The sequence below is a fragment of the Delphinapterus leucas genome, chromosome 13, assembly GCF_059928025.1.
Source record: "Delphinapterus leucas isolate spDelLeu-1000000601 "Yukka" chromosome 13, BTC_Dleu_Yukka2, whole genome shotgun sequence".
Taxonomy (NCBI): domain Eukaryota; kingdom Metazoa; phylum Chordata; class Mammalia; order Artiodactyla; family Monodontidae; genus Delphinapterus; species Delphinapterus leucas.
Window position 1 is genome coordinate 73,704,321 of NC_143141.1, and position 16,455 is coordinate 73,720,775.

The following is a 16,455-nucleotide window of genomic DNA, read 5'->3' on the forward strand; positions in this document are numbered from 1 at the left end:
ACCCACACTGCCTTTATTTCTCTAGTGTATTTCAATCTGCAGGGAGCAAACCATTAGTGGGGAGAGAAATCAATTTAGTGGGTTGTGACCAGCATTTTATAACGTGAACTAGAATAGAAAGTATTAGAATGCATTGGCTGTAGTAGGGGTTAGGTATTGTTTCATGAAAGAAAGACAGACGGGGAGATAGGCATGGGTTGTGGTGTCAAAGGCCACTGTGGATTGTGCTCAGTGACATCTGGAAGCCACTGGCTAGCTGATTCCAGGCGCTGGCACCTCTTCAGGATGCATCTGCTTCCGGGTCTATCCTGGGCTCTGGGGCCCAGTTCCAGGCTGTGTTGTCCCTCCACACCCAGAGGAAAATGTACCTGGAAGAGAGGTGCCCGCAATGTATCTCACCCCTGAGCTGTGTCTGCTGGGTGTGTCCTCAGACCCCAGAGGGGGAGTGGCCACTCCCTGGCAGTGCCAAGGGTACGCGATGACAGAGGCAGCTGAGCCTGACCCTGGTCTCCATGGACAGCATTTATTAGGCGCCATTCTCAGTGTGAAGACAGATAGGCAGGAGGGGCTGAAGGGAGGCCGTGGCAGCTGCGGCCTGTGGGGTCCAGGGGCTGCCCGGGGTGAGGGTGTGGGCGCAGGGGCATGTCACCCACACGTATTGCATATTCTGTGGCAGTGTGCCCAGGCATAAGGCATTGGGGAAGCAGAAAGGCTGCCTTCAGTGGGAGGGGGTGAGGGAGAAGCAACACCGGCCTTCCAGTTCCCTAGGAAAGACCTGGCCGGAGACCGAGCAGTCTGCCGTGCTCTGCGAGGGCCATTCGGCCTCCCTCCCCACCATCTCCCTACAACTTTGGTCATGGCTCCCTTGGGACTGACGGGACAGGACCCCTCGAGGGCAGGGTCGCACACCGGACAGAGGCACCCCAACATAAACACAGAGGGCAGCCCCGGGTCCTGGGCCCTGCTCTCTGCGGCGCCTGGGCAGCCAGGATGCTCTACACTGAGATGGCATTCACACACAGGCCAGGCCAGACTTCCCTCCCAGTGGTGCCCAGAGGCCGGAGCGCAGGGTCAGGGTGGGGCTGAGGCTGATCACGCTGGGGGCCTCCACTACAGCTTCCCTGAATGCCAGGGCTGGCCTCGCTCAGCAGTGTTAAGGAGCCGACACGGGAACAGTAAGAGGGGGCAGCTGGAGGGGGAGAGGCCCCTCACCCATCCCTTGATGCTGTCTGAGTCATGGTCCCAGCTCTAGCTCTGGGCCCTGACAGTGAAGCCCAGGGTCTCACCTCCAACTGCTGCTCTGTACCTGGGCTTCTGGGTTGCAGGTGGGGTAGGCAGGGGGTACACCTGGGAGGAGCGTTCCTTGCTGCAGCTATGGCTTATCTCTAGCTACTTGGGACACAGGCACCAACACTGGTTGTGGGGTCAGGGTTCACGTCCCAGGAGGATATGCCTGCCAGGTCTCTAGGCTGCTCTGCCCAATTCCCCAACTCCTAGAGCTCCAGCTCCTGGCCTTTCTGCTGTCAGCCCCAGCTCTGTTTATCTGGCCCTAAGGACTCCCCTGTTTGTAAGTAGGAAGTTCATTGACTGACTGGTCCTACCCTGCTTCAGCAGCCCACTGAGAGCCCTGCCTCGTGGCCAAGCAGAGGAGCGGCTGAGCCCAGCCCTGGCTCAGTCCTGGGCTCTGGTTCTGGTCTAAGGCCCAGTTGCCCACACAATGCCAGGGTGTGCAGGCTGGGAACTTTGCTTTCAAAGAGCGGGAAGAGGAGTCGAAAGAAAGAGCACTTAGGCTCAGAGCAAACAGCCTGGGCTCTTGCTCCACTCTGCCTTTTGCTACCTGTGTCACCTTGGGCAAGTCATGTCACCTGTCTGGGTCTCAGTGTCATCTGTAAAATGGGGATGACAACTCCTGCCCTGGTGACCTAACTGGGGTGTGGTGAGAATCAAACGAATGGGTAGTCAGGACAGGGTTTTCAAACTCATTTCACGGATCTAAGAGTCGGTTATTAGCAGCAGTGGCCAGTGATGGCAAGGAGGAAGTTTTCTGTTTGATTTCAAGGGCAGCGTCTGGAAGGCTGGACTCCCTCTGGCCCCACATGAGGATGTGACTGGAGGCCAGTTAGCTCTCACCTACCAAGGGGACCACCCTGCAGACTGTTGGACCCCTGCCTCCCCCTTCCCTTCTCCACCCCTTCTGCAGCCTGCCTGTCCTTGCTTCCATCTGCCTGCCCTCTGGGGACTAGCTTTAGGGACTGCTGGGTTTCCATTTCCTCCATAACTGCAAAGCCATGCAAAACAACACAAAAGGTAGTGGGAGACTGGGAGACACAGCTGGGGATGAGGAAGGGGAGTGGGACTGAGTGGGGTGACCTCGACAAAGACACCCTGACTTTTGGAGCCAAGGGAACGTGGGAGACCTGGCAGGACAGAGGTATAAATAGAGATGCAAACTTACAGGGAACACGAAGTTCCCTCTGTAAGGGACAGGGGGAGGGGTGATGGTCTGGTTACCAGCAGGGCCTCTGCGAACTGGGGAGCTCCTTATTTTTCCAAAGGGATCGGAGGCTCCCAGCTTCTGCCTTCCCTCCCCGACCCCCCCCCCCCAAAGTTTCACATTTCTCGGAATTTGCAGGGCGCAGATGCGGGCTCCAGGGGTCCTCAGAGCCCCGGCTCCTGCCGGCTGGTGCAAGCAGGCACAGTCGGAGATGGGGGGCGAGGGGGAGGGTGGTAAGGGGTGTAGGGGCGCCAAAGGCAGCTGGGGCGGCCTCTTCGCCGACCCCGCTGCTCCTCCGGGCAGGAGCCCCCCGCCCCGCCCTCGCTCCCAGGTGCTCCAGGCCCCGCAAGGCGTTCACACGGAGCTCCTGCGCTTCATGAGGCTGCGGAAGGTGGACAGGCTGTGCAGGCCCGTGGACACGGAGCTGATGGCGGAGCGCTGCGCCCCGCTGCAGAGGCAGCGGTGCGAGGGCGTGTCGCTGTAGCGGCCGCCCCCTCCCGGGGACGAGTGGCTCTGCTCGACGCACGTGTCGGACGTGGAGAGGTCCCGCGGGATGATCATGGGGATGGAGTACTGCAGCTTCTCGCGGCTCTTGTACCAGAGGCACGAGCACATGGACTGGAAGTGCAGCACCTCGGCGTAGACGTTGCGGAAGCCGCCGCCGCCGCCACCTGCCGCAGCCGTGGACGAGGCGGTGTCCGTGGTGTGCGCGCTGCCTCCCGCGCCGCCGGCGCCGCCGCCCGCCTGCCCGTTGCGCGTGAGCAGCGCGCGGTGCTCGGCGTCGCGCTTCTCGTCCTCGGCGTTCATGGTCATGAAGCGCAGCACCACGAGGTTGAGGAAGGCGCCGATGACCGTGAGGCCCGTGAGGATGTAGACGAAGCTGAAGGCCACGTACTGCGGCTGCGTCTGCAGCGCCTGGTCCTTCTGCAGCGCCACGTAGTCGCCGAAGCCAATAGTGGTGAGCGTGATGAAGCAGTAGTAGTAGGCCTGGAAGAAGGTCCAGTGCTCGTAGTAGGAGAAGGCCGCGGCGCCGATGCACAGCGTGCTTATGCACGAGAAGAAGCCGATGAGCACCATGTTGGCCATGGACACGTCCGCGCGCCGCATGCCCAGCCCCCTCTTGGCGCGGTGCAGCAGGTACTTGACGAAGGTGTTGATGCGCTCGCCCAGGCTCTGGAACATGACCAGTGTGAGCGGGATGCCCAGCAGCGCGTAGAACATGCAGAACACCTTGCCGCCGTCGGTGCTGGGCGCTGCGTGGCCGTAGCCTGGGGGAAAAAGGGGAAGAGGAGATCAAACACGTGCTACGGGGCTGCCCTTCCAGAAACCTGCCTCCCTTCCCCCTACTCTCCCCTGTCCTTCCCCAACCTCGCAGAGTCTGGCCTCTTTTTCCTTTGGCCGAAGAGAAGACGACTCACAGTTTTGGGTGCATCCTTGTCCCTAGGCACTGTGCTAGTTCCTTGCTGATGATTTCTCATTTACTATCATGACCACTCCAGGGGGTAGGTAGGAAGGAAAGAGGAAGCAGGGAGGGTTAAGTGACTTTTCCAGGGTCACACTGTTTGGAGGCAGAGCAACGTGCGTTTGAATTAGAGTCTGTTTGGCTTCAAAGACCCGACCATTTTCTCTACCCAGAATAGGAGCTGACTCGTGCTGCTGTTGGGAACTTAATCTAGAGGCAGCGTGGATAGCGTGAAACAGTACTGGCAAGTCAGTTGGGATACCTGGATTCTAGTTTAGTGTCTGTGGGCTTTGGACTTGTTCCTTGTCCTCTCTGGGCCTCAGTTTCCTTGACTATAAGGGGTGGAGGTTGGACTGAATGAGTCCTGTATCCTGTGATTCAGTGTGAAGGGAGGGACCCTGGGGGTCCTTGATGATTTCCTTGCTTCCAGCCAAAGCTTATGGGGGTAGTTCGCCCCTGGGGCCCACCAGTCTCCCAGAGGCAGCTGGCCCACCCGTGTCAGAGGAGGAGAAAGGAGACAGTGCCCTCCCCCCATGAATCAGTGCTCCAGAGTCCTCATCAAACCCTCTGTGGGGCCCTGGGATCATCCTCTATGCCTGGCCCCAATGTAGGGTCTCTCCTCATGGGGATGCGGCATTGCCTTTGTCAAAGCAAGGGCCCTGGTTGTCCTTCCAGGTGTTACTATCACCAGTCAGACAGTCTCAACCCTATCACACCCTACCATGCCCCTCAGCCCTCACCCAGCCAGGAGCCAGGCAGAGGCAAAGCCTCCCTCTGAGCCAACCATCACATGGCCTAAGTCAAGAGTTCTGCCTGGAGACCTAGAGAGGAAAGGACCCTAGATGGGAACTCAGAAGCCCTAGGCACAAGTCTGGCCCTGTCACTAGTGGCTGTGTGACCTTGAGCAAATTACTCCCCCTCTCTGAGCATGTTTCCTCATTTGTAAAATTATGTCTGCTGGTCCTGGCCCTGCTTCCTTCACTGAGCTATTAAGATATTTATTACTTTTATTAACAGGATTATTATAATAAAGTAATGCTTTCCATTTTTCCCACCTTTTAAAGCCTTATCAGAACTTAACCGAGTGCTTCCCTGGTGGCACAGTGGTTAAGAATCTGCCTGCCAATGCAGGGGCCACGGGTTTGAGCCCTGTTCCAGGAAGATACCACATGCCGCGGAGCAGCTAAGCCTGTGCGCCACCACTACTGAGCCTGCGCTCTAGAGCCCACGAGCCACACTGCTGAGCCCGCATGCCACAACTACTGAAGCCCAAGCACCTAGAGCCCGTGCTCCGCAACAAGAGAAGCCACTGCAACGAGAAGCCCGAGCACTGGAACGAAGAGTAGCCCCTGCTCGCCGCAACTAGAGAAAGCCTGCGCCCAGCAACAAAGACCCAATGCAGCCAAAAATAAAATAAATTTTTAAAAATTAAAAAACCAAAAAAATTAAAAATGCTGCTTCTTCTCTGCAGCCATCCTGGGTTGCTCACAGCTGGAAGTGATCCCTGCTTTGAGTGGCGCTGAGAATGTTCAGCTTTGAAGTCCAGGGCCAGTACTACCACCATCCCCTACTCTGTCACTCAGGTCCCCCAACTGTAAATACATATGTACGCTAAATACTAGCTTGGGGTGGGTGGGGGTGGGCACTGCTGGACTTTGTCATGTTCCTCCCTACCCCCCACCTCACTGCCAGCCATGACCATGGGCTATGCCCAAAATATGTTTGTTGAATTGATGGCAAGGCAGGATACCGTCTGCTTTGGTATGGGACCTGAATTCAAATCCTGACTCTGCCATGGACTGTGTGTTTTCTAAAAAAGAAAACCTCTCTGAGCCTTAGTTTCCACATCTGTAAAATGGAGCTCATAAGTAGCACCTGCATCACAGGACTTTTGGGGAGAAATAAGTGAGATAATGTGCATAACACTTAGCATGGAGTCTGGTACATATCAAGAGCTCAGTAACAGCTCAGTAACAGCTCACAATGAAGTGCCAGGTTTCCCTCACATTTCCAAGAGATCACCTGGGCTGGCAGACAGCTCATTTCCAGTAAACTTGGCATCTCTGTCAGCCTAAAGCCATGTGAATCTTAAAGCTCAGGGAGGTCGGGGGACTGCTGCCGGGGTGTGTGAGGCTGTGGGCCGCCCTTAGAATGGGTTCCCCTGCTCCCTGACCGTGGCATCTAGCTGGTGACTGTGTCACCCTTTGCCAGGGGCCTGGATAGCTGAGCTCTTGAGCTGCCATGCCTGGCCCGTCTGCACCCCAGCAGGGTCAGAACAGATTGTGCCCGCCAGCTCGGCCACAGCAGCCAGACCACAGCTCACCTCGACAGCTGGGCAGGCTCCGAGTCAGAGCAGCTCGTCATCCTGCCCTTCCCTGTCCCCCAGGCCGGCACAGCATAGGATGCGGGGGAGGGCACAGCACTGTGGCCACGGCTGAACAGGGAGAGGGAGGCATGGACCAGCCCCAGCTTGACCACAGGCTGGCTGTGTGACATTGGGCAAATCCGTTCCCCTCTTTGGACCTCTCTTGTCTGCTCTGCACTCTGGGGGGTTGAGCTACAGCTGTTAATCCCCACCCCGGCCACCACTGCCAGAGCTGCTGTCAGAAGTAAAGGAGAGGGAATTCCCTGGCGGTCCAGTGGCTAGGACTCCACACTTCCAATGCCAGGGCCACAGGTTTGATACCTGGTCTGGGAACTAAGATCCTGCAAGCCGCATGGCGCAGCCAAAAAAAAAAAAGGAGTAAAGGAGAGACTGGACGTAAAAGTACTTTGGAACCTGTGGAGTTCACGACAGAAGGAGCAGTGAGGGGACTCACAGGGGAAAGTCGGCCTGAAAGTGCAGTCCTGAGTGGCAGGCAGTCCCTGATGGGGTCAGGCAACTACATCCCAGCGTCAGGGAAAAGGACCCCCTCTCACCACCATTGCACCTCACCTGTGTCTGTTCATAAGCCGTAGCTGCCCCCCAGTCCACCATCCTTTAGGAAAACCCAGTGCCTGCCGGCCTGGCAGCCTCACTACCCGCTGTGGGCTGCCCACAGAGCCCCCCGGCCCCAAGTCTCATGCTCTGCCACGGCCACTGTCCTGTGCAGTGTTGCCCCACCTTTGGGGTCCGGTGCCCTCCAGGGCCCACCCTCACTTCCTACCACACGCTGAGGCTGCAGATCTTATCCTTCAGATACATTTTTTACTTTAATTCTCAAAAACTTGCTGCAAGGTCGTTATTATGACTATCTCCACTTTATAGTTGGAATAATGAAAGCTGGAGGAGCCTCGTGAGTTGGCCAAGGCCACTAGACTTTCTGACTCATCGCTCATTCTGATGCCTCAGAGCCAATTTATCACCCAGGAAGGCAATCAGGATGGGAAACTGAGACTCGAGAGGAGAGCAGTCCATTTGGAGCCTCGTCCTCAGCCACTGCCCTGAGCTGGATGGGGCAGAAATGGCAACAGGGGTGCAATGCCAAGGCATTCAGATGCTTCTCCAAGCATCGCGCCTAGGGTCAGCATGCCCCCGCCCCTTCGCCTGTTCTATTGTCACTGGGTGAAAGGGCGAGGGAGCTGGGAGGACCTGCTGACGTGGGCACCCAGCTTGGAGGGGTGCCAGCTGGGGTGGAGCCACTCCCAGGGGGCCCTGGAACTTCTGGGAAGTAACTGGGAGTTTGGCAAGGCCTGTCTGCCTGCCAGCAGGCCTGCTGCCTGCCCAGTGCTCAGGCTTGGTTTTTACCAGGGAGAGGGGGCAAAGGGAGTCCCCGTTTTCTCCTTCCTGTCCAGCCCTGCGCATCTCAGGATGAGGCGCTCCACCTGTCCTTGTGTGTTGCTGACATACACAGAGGCTACGCTCCGGGGCTGATTCTCTGAGGATCCTCCCTCCTAATACGTGATGGACTGACCAGCCAGAACTCACGCCCTGACCCTGAGACTCTCGACCCTGCCTCTCAGAGAGCTGACTGGGGCTGTTCCTGTCCCCTCTTCTCCCAGCTACCCTTCCTGAATCCACCATATGCTCAGAGCCAGAAAGGTCCTTACTGACCATATGGCCCAGTCCTTATATTGTACAGATGAGGCGATAGAGGCCCAGAGAGGGAGAGTGACCTGCTCAAGATCACACAACTAGTGAATGGAAGAGCCAGGACTATAACCTGGGATATTTCATTCCAAACTCAATGCTCTGTCCTCTGCCCTATGGCTCAGTATAACCAAGGTTGACCTGTTCATTCAACCAGAGCCCAGCAGCCCCTGCTTGGGAGCAACCCAGCTAGGAGATGGCCTAGAAACCTGGCTGGAGCATAGAATTTACCTGAGGAAGCCAAGTAGCTAGATTTAAAAATTATATGGCTGGACATAAATATTAATTATGAATATTTTGAGACAGTAGGAAAAATTAGGTGGGATGGGAGCCCCGGGGCCTTAGTTCTATTTTCCTCCCAATATCACCAAGGGCCTCAGAAACTGGCCAAAGCTCTGTCTTCCAGGGAGATACAGAGGGTTGGGGGCCATCCCTCCCTCTTACTGAACTTTTTCTCTCTGTGGACTATTTCCTTCTAGTCGAAGCACAAATAATCAGTCTGAGCCCTTGGTCGGGGCCTTGGCTGGATTAGACTCAGCTGTCTGTTCCCATTGACCTCACATACCCGCCAGCTTGAGTGCCTGACCTCTTACCCCTGGCCTAGCTGGCCACAAAGTTAGAAAGCTGACCACAGCCTTGGGTGGAAGAAAGAGCTTGGGACTAGGAAGCGGGAGATCTGGGGGTCTGACCTGGCCCTAACCATAACCAGCTTGTGCCTTGGGCAAGTCCCTTTTCCTCTCTGGGGCTCAATTTTCCTCATCTGCGACATGGAAAGACAGGACAAGATAAAGGGTTCCCACCTTTTCCCCCTGCTACGGATGCCTTTTTTGTTTTTTTTGTTCACCCACACCCATTCATACAGGCTAAATTTTTAAATATTTTACATATGAAGCATAATATGTTGATCAGTATAGTGTAGCTACTACCTAGAATAGGCACTGCATAGATAATTGTGAAAAAATGAATTATTTTCCCATCAAAATTAATTAGGAGCTCATTTCCCAGTCCGAACTTCTGATTAGCATGGGATAACTGATTCTGAGACTGAACTGTTATTATTATGCTTTTGAAATACTGAAAATGGATATTTCTGCTTTCCACGGGGATCTCTGCAGTTTAGTGGTATAGGTGAGAGCAGACTCTGGAGTCAGACAGCTTTCAGCTTTGGCCGGGTTACTTCATCTTCTAAGCGCCTCAGTTTCCTCATCTGTAAAATGGGAATAATGATGCACTTACCTCATAGAGTGGCTCTGGGGATTTGATGAGTTAGTTGACTTAAAATGCTTAGGACGTTGGGATCAATAAATATGAATCATTAGTATGAATATTTTGGGGAACATCAAAATTAGATGGTCTTTAAAGTTCCTTTCAGCACTGACATTCTGAGATCAGTGTTTCCCAAAGGTCATTTCCTGGAATACCAATTTCATGGACTATTAATAACTGTTGGATGAGAAAAGTGTTGCTTGGTTAAATGAAATTGCAGGAATGCTGAATTCAACTGCATTTGTTGTCATTTGATTTAAGTGGAGGCTTTATCAGAGCCACAGACGTGTTCAAGAGCAAGGTCAGTTGAAGTTGGGAGAATGTGCTTAAATTTTCCTGCTAGTATGACCTTGGAACACTTCTCTCACAGTGCATATTGCTGGACAAGTGTTCCTTGGAGCACAGTTTGGGAAACGCTCCTCTGTAGCAACAAGAACTCTAAGGTCCTTCTTCCGGGTCTCTGACTTTGAGATTCTCTGGTGTCCCGTCTCTGGTTGGCCCAGCCCTTCTGTAGATTAGAAACACACAGCCCTTGGCAATGCCTAGCTGCAACCTGTTTCTTGGTTTCCCCCGCAGACCTAGTTATCTAATGTAAATATGGCCCTGGCTGGGCTAATGTTTGCCCTGAGAGAAGATGGATGAGGTGACCCGTGGCCAGAGGTACCCAAAGGCTGTGCACTCTGGGTGAAGCTGGGCTGATGCAAAGCTTCACCTGGGGAGGGCGTGTGACCTCAGCATGCTGTCTGGGTCTGGTGGGGCAGCCGGAGAGGACTGGGGGCTTGAGGGAGATAGGGCAGCTCCAGGGGACTGGCTGTGAGACATAGGCACCCCCAAAGGAGGCTGACCTCTCCTGCTGGGCCTGCAGAGGGCACCTCAGAAAGGTCCACGGAGGACCCTGAGGCACAGACAGGGAGCCGCCCCCTTGATCTGGAGGTGGCAGCAGTGAGAAGCCAGGAAGTAGAACCGGAGGCTCCGCAGGGACCTAATTGGTGTGTTAAAGGAGATGAGGCGGAAGGAAGCTGGCCCAGGCCCTGGGAGGGAGGGAAGAAAGAGGCGCCCAGCTTGGTGGAGATGGGGAGGGGAGCGCAGGCCCTCTCCTTCCATCCTGCAGGATCCAGCTCAGACCTTGCCTTTTCCAAGAACCTTGGAGCGCCTCCCCAAAGGTGGAGGGACCCCTCCCTCTGCCTTGCTCTCAGGCCTGGATTTGTGCAGAGGAGCTCTGCAGGGCTCTGAGCCCCCGGAGGGCCTGCAAGTCCCCTGTGTCCGGCACAAGGCCGGGTGGGTGCAGCTGCTCAGATAACGCTGTTCAGCCCAGACAGCCCAGAAGTATGAGATGTGGATGAGAGAAACCTCCCCTAGACACCCAGCAGTCGGCGGCAGGAGGAGTGGGGTGGGGGGGTGGGGAATAAGAGGAGGGCCCTTTGTGACTCATAGCTCCTGCCCTCCCTGTGGCCCCCAGGACTCTGCAAAATGAAATCAGCCTTAGGGCCCAGGAGGAATCCCTTGCTGTCCCTGGCCCTGGCCAAGGCCTGAGCTAGGCCTGGGAAACCACTGGGGCCTCAAGGACCTGGGTTGGCAGGAGGGACCAGTGTGCAGAACTGGGTCTGGAGTTTGTCCCCCTCCAGGCCAGAGCGCCTGGGAAGGACAGCTCAGAGGCACAGCACCGCCCCCCCCCCGGCCCTGCCCCTCTCCAGATCCTCTCTTCCCATCCTCCTGGCTCCTCTTCCAGCTCTTGTCCCCACTCCCCACCATGGTCGTCCCCCTCCCCCTGCCTTCCTCCCCAGCTTCCCACGTGGCGGCCCACTGCCCTCTCCTCTGTCTCTCTTTTAGCTCTCTTCCATCCGCAGGTGCCCCTATGACTCTGGTTCAGGGTTCTCTGATGTAGGACAGCCCCCCTCCTCTGCCCTCCCCAGGCCCACATGGGATTAGGGGGAGCTGAGGGGGGTGGTGCTGGTGTCATGGAAAATCCCCGCGGCAGCCAAGGTCAGTGTTTGCAGACACAGCCTGGCCTGGAGCCAGGCCTGCCTCCCTGGCCAGCTCCCTCTGGCCTATCCCAGAGGCTGGCTTTGCACAGGGGCCCTCGCAGGCACCCCAGGGCTGCTCTGGGTGCCTGGGGCCAGGGGCCGCGGGAGCCATCTATCCTGGAGTATGGGAGACTATGTAGTTCAACTCGTTCATTTTATAGATGGGTAAACTGAAGCCCAGAGAGGGGCAGGGATAGAGCCAGGACTGAAATCCAGGGCGTTCTGCTCTAGCTCAGTCCTCGCTGCAGAGCGGAGCCCTCTGAAGTCTGTTCTGGTAGGACTAGGAATAGTGAAGGCTGTCGTAAACTTCCAGTAAATTAAGGGCTAGCTTGAGGTTGGGCTAGACTTGAGGTGGGTGATGGGGCCAGGGGAGGTAAACCCAGATGATCAAACCACAGTCCTTGACCACAAAACACTTTCCATGTGAAAGGGAATCAGATGAAACATCTCAGTGGAAGCACTTTGAAAACTTCAATGCCCTGCCCAAAGAAGAGGTTGCTATTACACAAATTATTAAGATGCTAGGCAAAGGTAGGAAATGTTTTAGGAAGAATTTAAGACAGCACCTGAGGGAGGGCTAGTGGTGGAGAACTTCAGTTTGAATATGTGGAGGAGGTGGTATTTGCCCTGAGCTCTAAAGAATGGGTGGGAAATGCAGGGTTCTGACGGAGGGGAGCTGTTGAAACAAAGACACAATGCTAGGAAGACACGTGGCATGTTAGGGGCAGAGAAAATTAACCCGAGGCCAACAGGCATGCTCACAAATGAGGGGCGGAGGGGGACGGGCAGACTCTCTCAGGAAGGCAGCTACACGATATGCCTTAAGAGCCTTGAAAATGTGTCTGCCCGTGACCCTGCATTGCCACTTCTAGGAATCTCTCCTGGGAAAATAACCAGAGATCGGAACAAAGATTTATGAACAAGGATGTTTATAGCAGCATTTTCATTGTGAAAAATTGCAAACAGTCCAAATGTTCGCCAATAGGGTTTGGTTAAACATATTAAGGTATATTTATGTGGGGGAATATAGTGTAGCCATTAAAGTGCTGTTCTTATGAGTCTCTTAATTGCATAGAAAACCACCATCGAAGGTTAAATACAAATGGTAGGATACAACCCTTTATGTATAATGGGATCCCACAGTAAATATACAAATATGAAAAATGCAGCTATACACACACACATACACACACATAGAAAGAGAAGCTGGAAGGAAATATACTAAAAACTTCCTAAGAGTTTATCTTTGAATCATGGGCTCATGATTACTTTTAATTTTCTTTTATAGATTTTATATTTTCTACAAAAATCTATTACTAAGTATAAAGAAATGAATTATAAATATTATAAACCTATTTATGAATAGGTTTAAACCTATAGGAATAGGAATAAACCTAATATGAATATTATAAACCTAACAACAAAAGTCCCGGGTTATTTGGAGCAGAAGGTAGTGAAGGCTGGTATGGTGAGCAAGGGCTAAAATGGGAAGAGCGTGGAAGGGGAGCTGCAGGAATCCAAATCTTAACTTGAAGACAGTGAGGAACCATTGACAGCTTCTGAGCAGGGGAGGTACACGCCAGAGAGGTATGGAGATGGATTTTCCTGGCATCCCTATGTGTAGGGGTGGGGATGGCAGTGGGAGATGCCAGGCAGGAGGATGCATCGGGAGGCCTCTGCATGGTCCCATTGTCAAGTGCTCAGGCCTAAAGTAGGTTCAGCAGGGGAGGGGGGAGGGGAGGAAGGGAGGAAAGAGGAGGAAAGGAAAGGAGAGGGGAGAAGGGAAAGCGTAGATACAGTGTGTGAGATGCTCTCGTGTTTGTGGATTTAAACTGTAAGGCCCACGAGGGCAGAGATTTTTGTCTCTTTTGTTACTACCAGATTCCTCACTCTTAGGAGTGCTCGGCACGTAACTGGCATGTAATAAATCTCTGCTGAATGAGTGAATCAAGGAAAGGAGTCATCAAGGATGAGCCTGAGGGTTGAATGGGATGGAGCCAGGGAGGATGGACAGAGCACGAGGCCCAGAACGGGCAGTGTCTCACACAACACAGGGCAGCTTCACTGGGTGAACCCGGGAGGGTACTGACCTGGGGGCTGTGAGGTCTGTTGTAGCCCAGCCACTGCAGCAGGTGGCCATGGCCCAGGCCTGTGGCCTGTCTGTATCCTATGACTAGCTGGATAGAACATGTGTGAGCTTAGAACTTGTAACAGATTGGATCTGGTGGGGTTTTAATTAAATGAATCCACCAGGGACAGTCTGGCATTGAGAAAGGAATTCTACAGCACAATTGAAAGTGGACTTGGCCACCTCAGCAGATGGCTGGGGTGCCAGTCCCCCTACCCCCACCCTTGTGCTTCTTGAAAGGCTGTGTCTGTAGGTCTGGCATCTGGCTGGCCTGAGTCCTACACTTACACTCTCTGGCTCTTCCTGTTTTGCCCACGGAGGAGAAGCAGGCACATGTTGGCATCTCCTTGTCAGACTCCCCCCAAAAGGGACTGAACTGCTCCCAACAGGAAGCCTTGCTGGGTCATGGGGGCAACAGTGGCCAGCCTGGGTGTTCCCTGTTGGCTGCACCGTGTGTCCTGGAGCTGAGCCTGCCCAGAGCCTGGCTGCCTGAAATCGCATCCTGCAGGCAGTGTTACATGCGGCGAGGTGGACCCCAGAGGGCAGGGTACGCACGCACGGAGTTAAAGAACACCCAACCAGGAGTCGGGGGCCTGGCTCCCATCCTCCTTCTGCCACTACCTTGCTGTAGGACAGGACTTGTTGAACTTTTTCCTGTAAATGGCCAGATAGCAAATATTTTAGGCTTGACAGACCTTATGGTCTCCTGCAACCACTCAGCTCTGCCATTGTCTCAAGAAAGCAGCCATAGACAATATGTAAATGAATGGGCATGGCTATGTTCCAAAAAAACTTTATTTACAAAAGCAGGCGGTGGGCCAATTTCGCTCACAGGCTCTAGTTTGCTGAGCCTGCTGTAGGGTCTTTGTTAAGGCATGTCAGCTCCTGAGCCTCTGTTTTCTTACCTATCAAATGGGAAGTTAGATTAGAAGGTTATTTCTTCTCAGACAAGTTATATTTTAGGATTTAATAAATTGCTAGCTCCCCCTGTTCCCCATACCACACACAGGCCCTGAGGATAGGGGTGAGTTCTGAGCAGGGTCTGGAGCCCAAACCTGCACGTGGAATTGGTATCCACAGCTCTTTGGAGGCATGGCTGCATTTTCCCATTTCTGAACACTGTTCATGCTCTTTTTTTGTCCCTGATGGGCTTCTACTCCTCCATCAAATTCCATTTCACAAGTCACCAGCTCTGCAAAGCCTTCCTTGATCCCACCCACCTAAACAAATCAGTGCTCCTGGAGCCCTTTGTTCATCACTCACCAGTCCACAAACATTCATCCATTCAACCAGCAGACGTTTTTTGAGTCCTTAATATACGTAGTGCTCTAAGTTCTAGAATAATAACTATTTCTGTGTTGCACTTAAGCAGCCCTTTGTCATTTACAAAGCAGCTTCTATACATTCTATTGTTTGAGCTCGAACAGCAATCTCTAGAGGAGGTATTTACTATTATTATTTTCTATTTTACGGGTGTGGAAACTGAGGCTCAGTGAGGTAAAGTGTTTTATCTCAGGCTATAAATGTTAGAATCAAACTTGAAATTCAAAGGCTCTTCTCTTTCCATTGTACTTGGTCGCCTCAGGACTCTCCAGGGCCGGATGGAAGTCAGAAGACCGGGGGTCTGCTTCCAGCTGTGCCGCTGTATGGTCACAGGTAAGACCCTGCCCTTCTCTGGGCTTGGGGTTCCTCTTCTGGGAGGTGGAGGAGATGTTCTTGAGGTCCTGTGACATTCTAGGATTCTGGGCTTACAGAGGGGTCACGTTCCCTCCCCTACAAACAATGAAGAAAGCAGTCATCTCGGTGGGACAGTTGGGTCCCCAAAGCAATGGCCCTGAGCCTCCAGGTGCATGTTAGGCCCACAGATGCTGGGGCCCTTTGCAGAGCTGTCCTAGTCAGCACTGAGCAGAGGCTGTGCATAGGGTGAGAACCCTTGGGCTGTCATGGGAAGGGGGAGGGTTGGAGATGGGCTGGTCCCGCTGAAGTAGAGGGGCAGCCAGAGCTGACTCTTCAGAGACAAAATTGTCCTCCCACCTCACCCCCCACACAGCCTCCCAGCACAGGAGGCCACAGAGAGTCAAGCAGGAGATGGCCGCACGTCCCTGCCTGAAGTCTTGTTGGTCCCCAGGTTCTCCCTTCTGACTGCTGAGCGCTAAAGGGGCCCCTAGCCCCGCCCCCATCTAGCCCTAGGGACCAGTCTCTGGAGCCTTTGAGCTTTTACTCCTTTTTGCTTCTTTAGCTGCTTCCTTCTTCCTTCTTTCTTCCTCTTTCCTTCTTCCTTCTTTCCTTTTCCTTCCCTCATCTGCCTGTTCCTCTTCCACCTCCTCCTCCTTTTCGTCTAATTTTGTCCTCTCAGTCTCCTTCTGGACTCTGAGGACAGGGATGGCGTCTTGTATTTCTCAGGAGCTCAGTGCCTGTCACCCAGTAGAGCTAATGGTAATGGTGATAGTGGTGATGTAGTAGCAGCAGTAGTAATAGTAGTAGATCATAAAGCTCACATTTGTGGAGCATCTGTGCACCAGGGACTGTACTCAGTGCTTTACATTATTTCATTTAATCTTCACAAAAACTTTATGGGGTAGATATTATCCCCACTTTGCCTATGAGAAAACCGAGGCACAGAAAGTTTCCCTAACTCATTCAAGACCCCACAGCCAGTGAGTGGCTGAGTCAGGGTACAGATTCAGACCTGCTGCCTCGTGCAGCCTAACCCGTATTAGTTGATTAGATGCTGCATCTGGAAGGCAGGTGCCTTGGTTTTGAGCCGAGGAGACTGAGCTGAGTGGCTGGGTGACAAGGCCACACAGGTGTGTGGCAGAGCCAGGGTGAGTCCTGCTCTCTTTCTTCCACATCCCAGTGGCTTCCGGGGTCTCTGGGCTGGGGTCAGGGATCTGGGTCCATGGCCCATCTAAGTGGGACCTTCATGAATTGCTCTTCTTAAGGTCGTTCTGGAAAAGTAATGGCAGCTTGTCCCCTGTCAAGCACGTGCTTTCCCCAGCTGTGATGCTTCCT

General features: G+C 53.8%; 1 protein-coding gene across 2 annotated transcripts in view; it reads right to left on the bottom strand.

The window, feature by feature from the left end:
• Positions 1-509: 509 nt before the first annotated feature.
• KCNK3 (potassium two pore domain channel subfamily K member 3) overlaps positions 510-16,455 on the bottom strand; it is a 38,638-nt gene continuing 22,692 nt past the window's right edge. For both annotated transcript variants that reach the window (XM_022574258.3, XM_089923374.1), the window contains one exon: positions 510-3,762. In XM_022574258.3, coding sequence (XP_022429966.1) covers positions 2,849-3,762 — 914 coding nt within the window. In that variant the 3' untranslated portion in view covers positions 510-2,848. The remainder of the gene's footprint in view (positions 3,763-16,455) is intronic.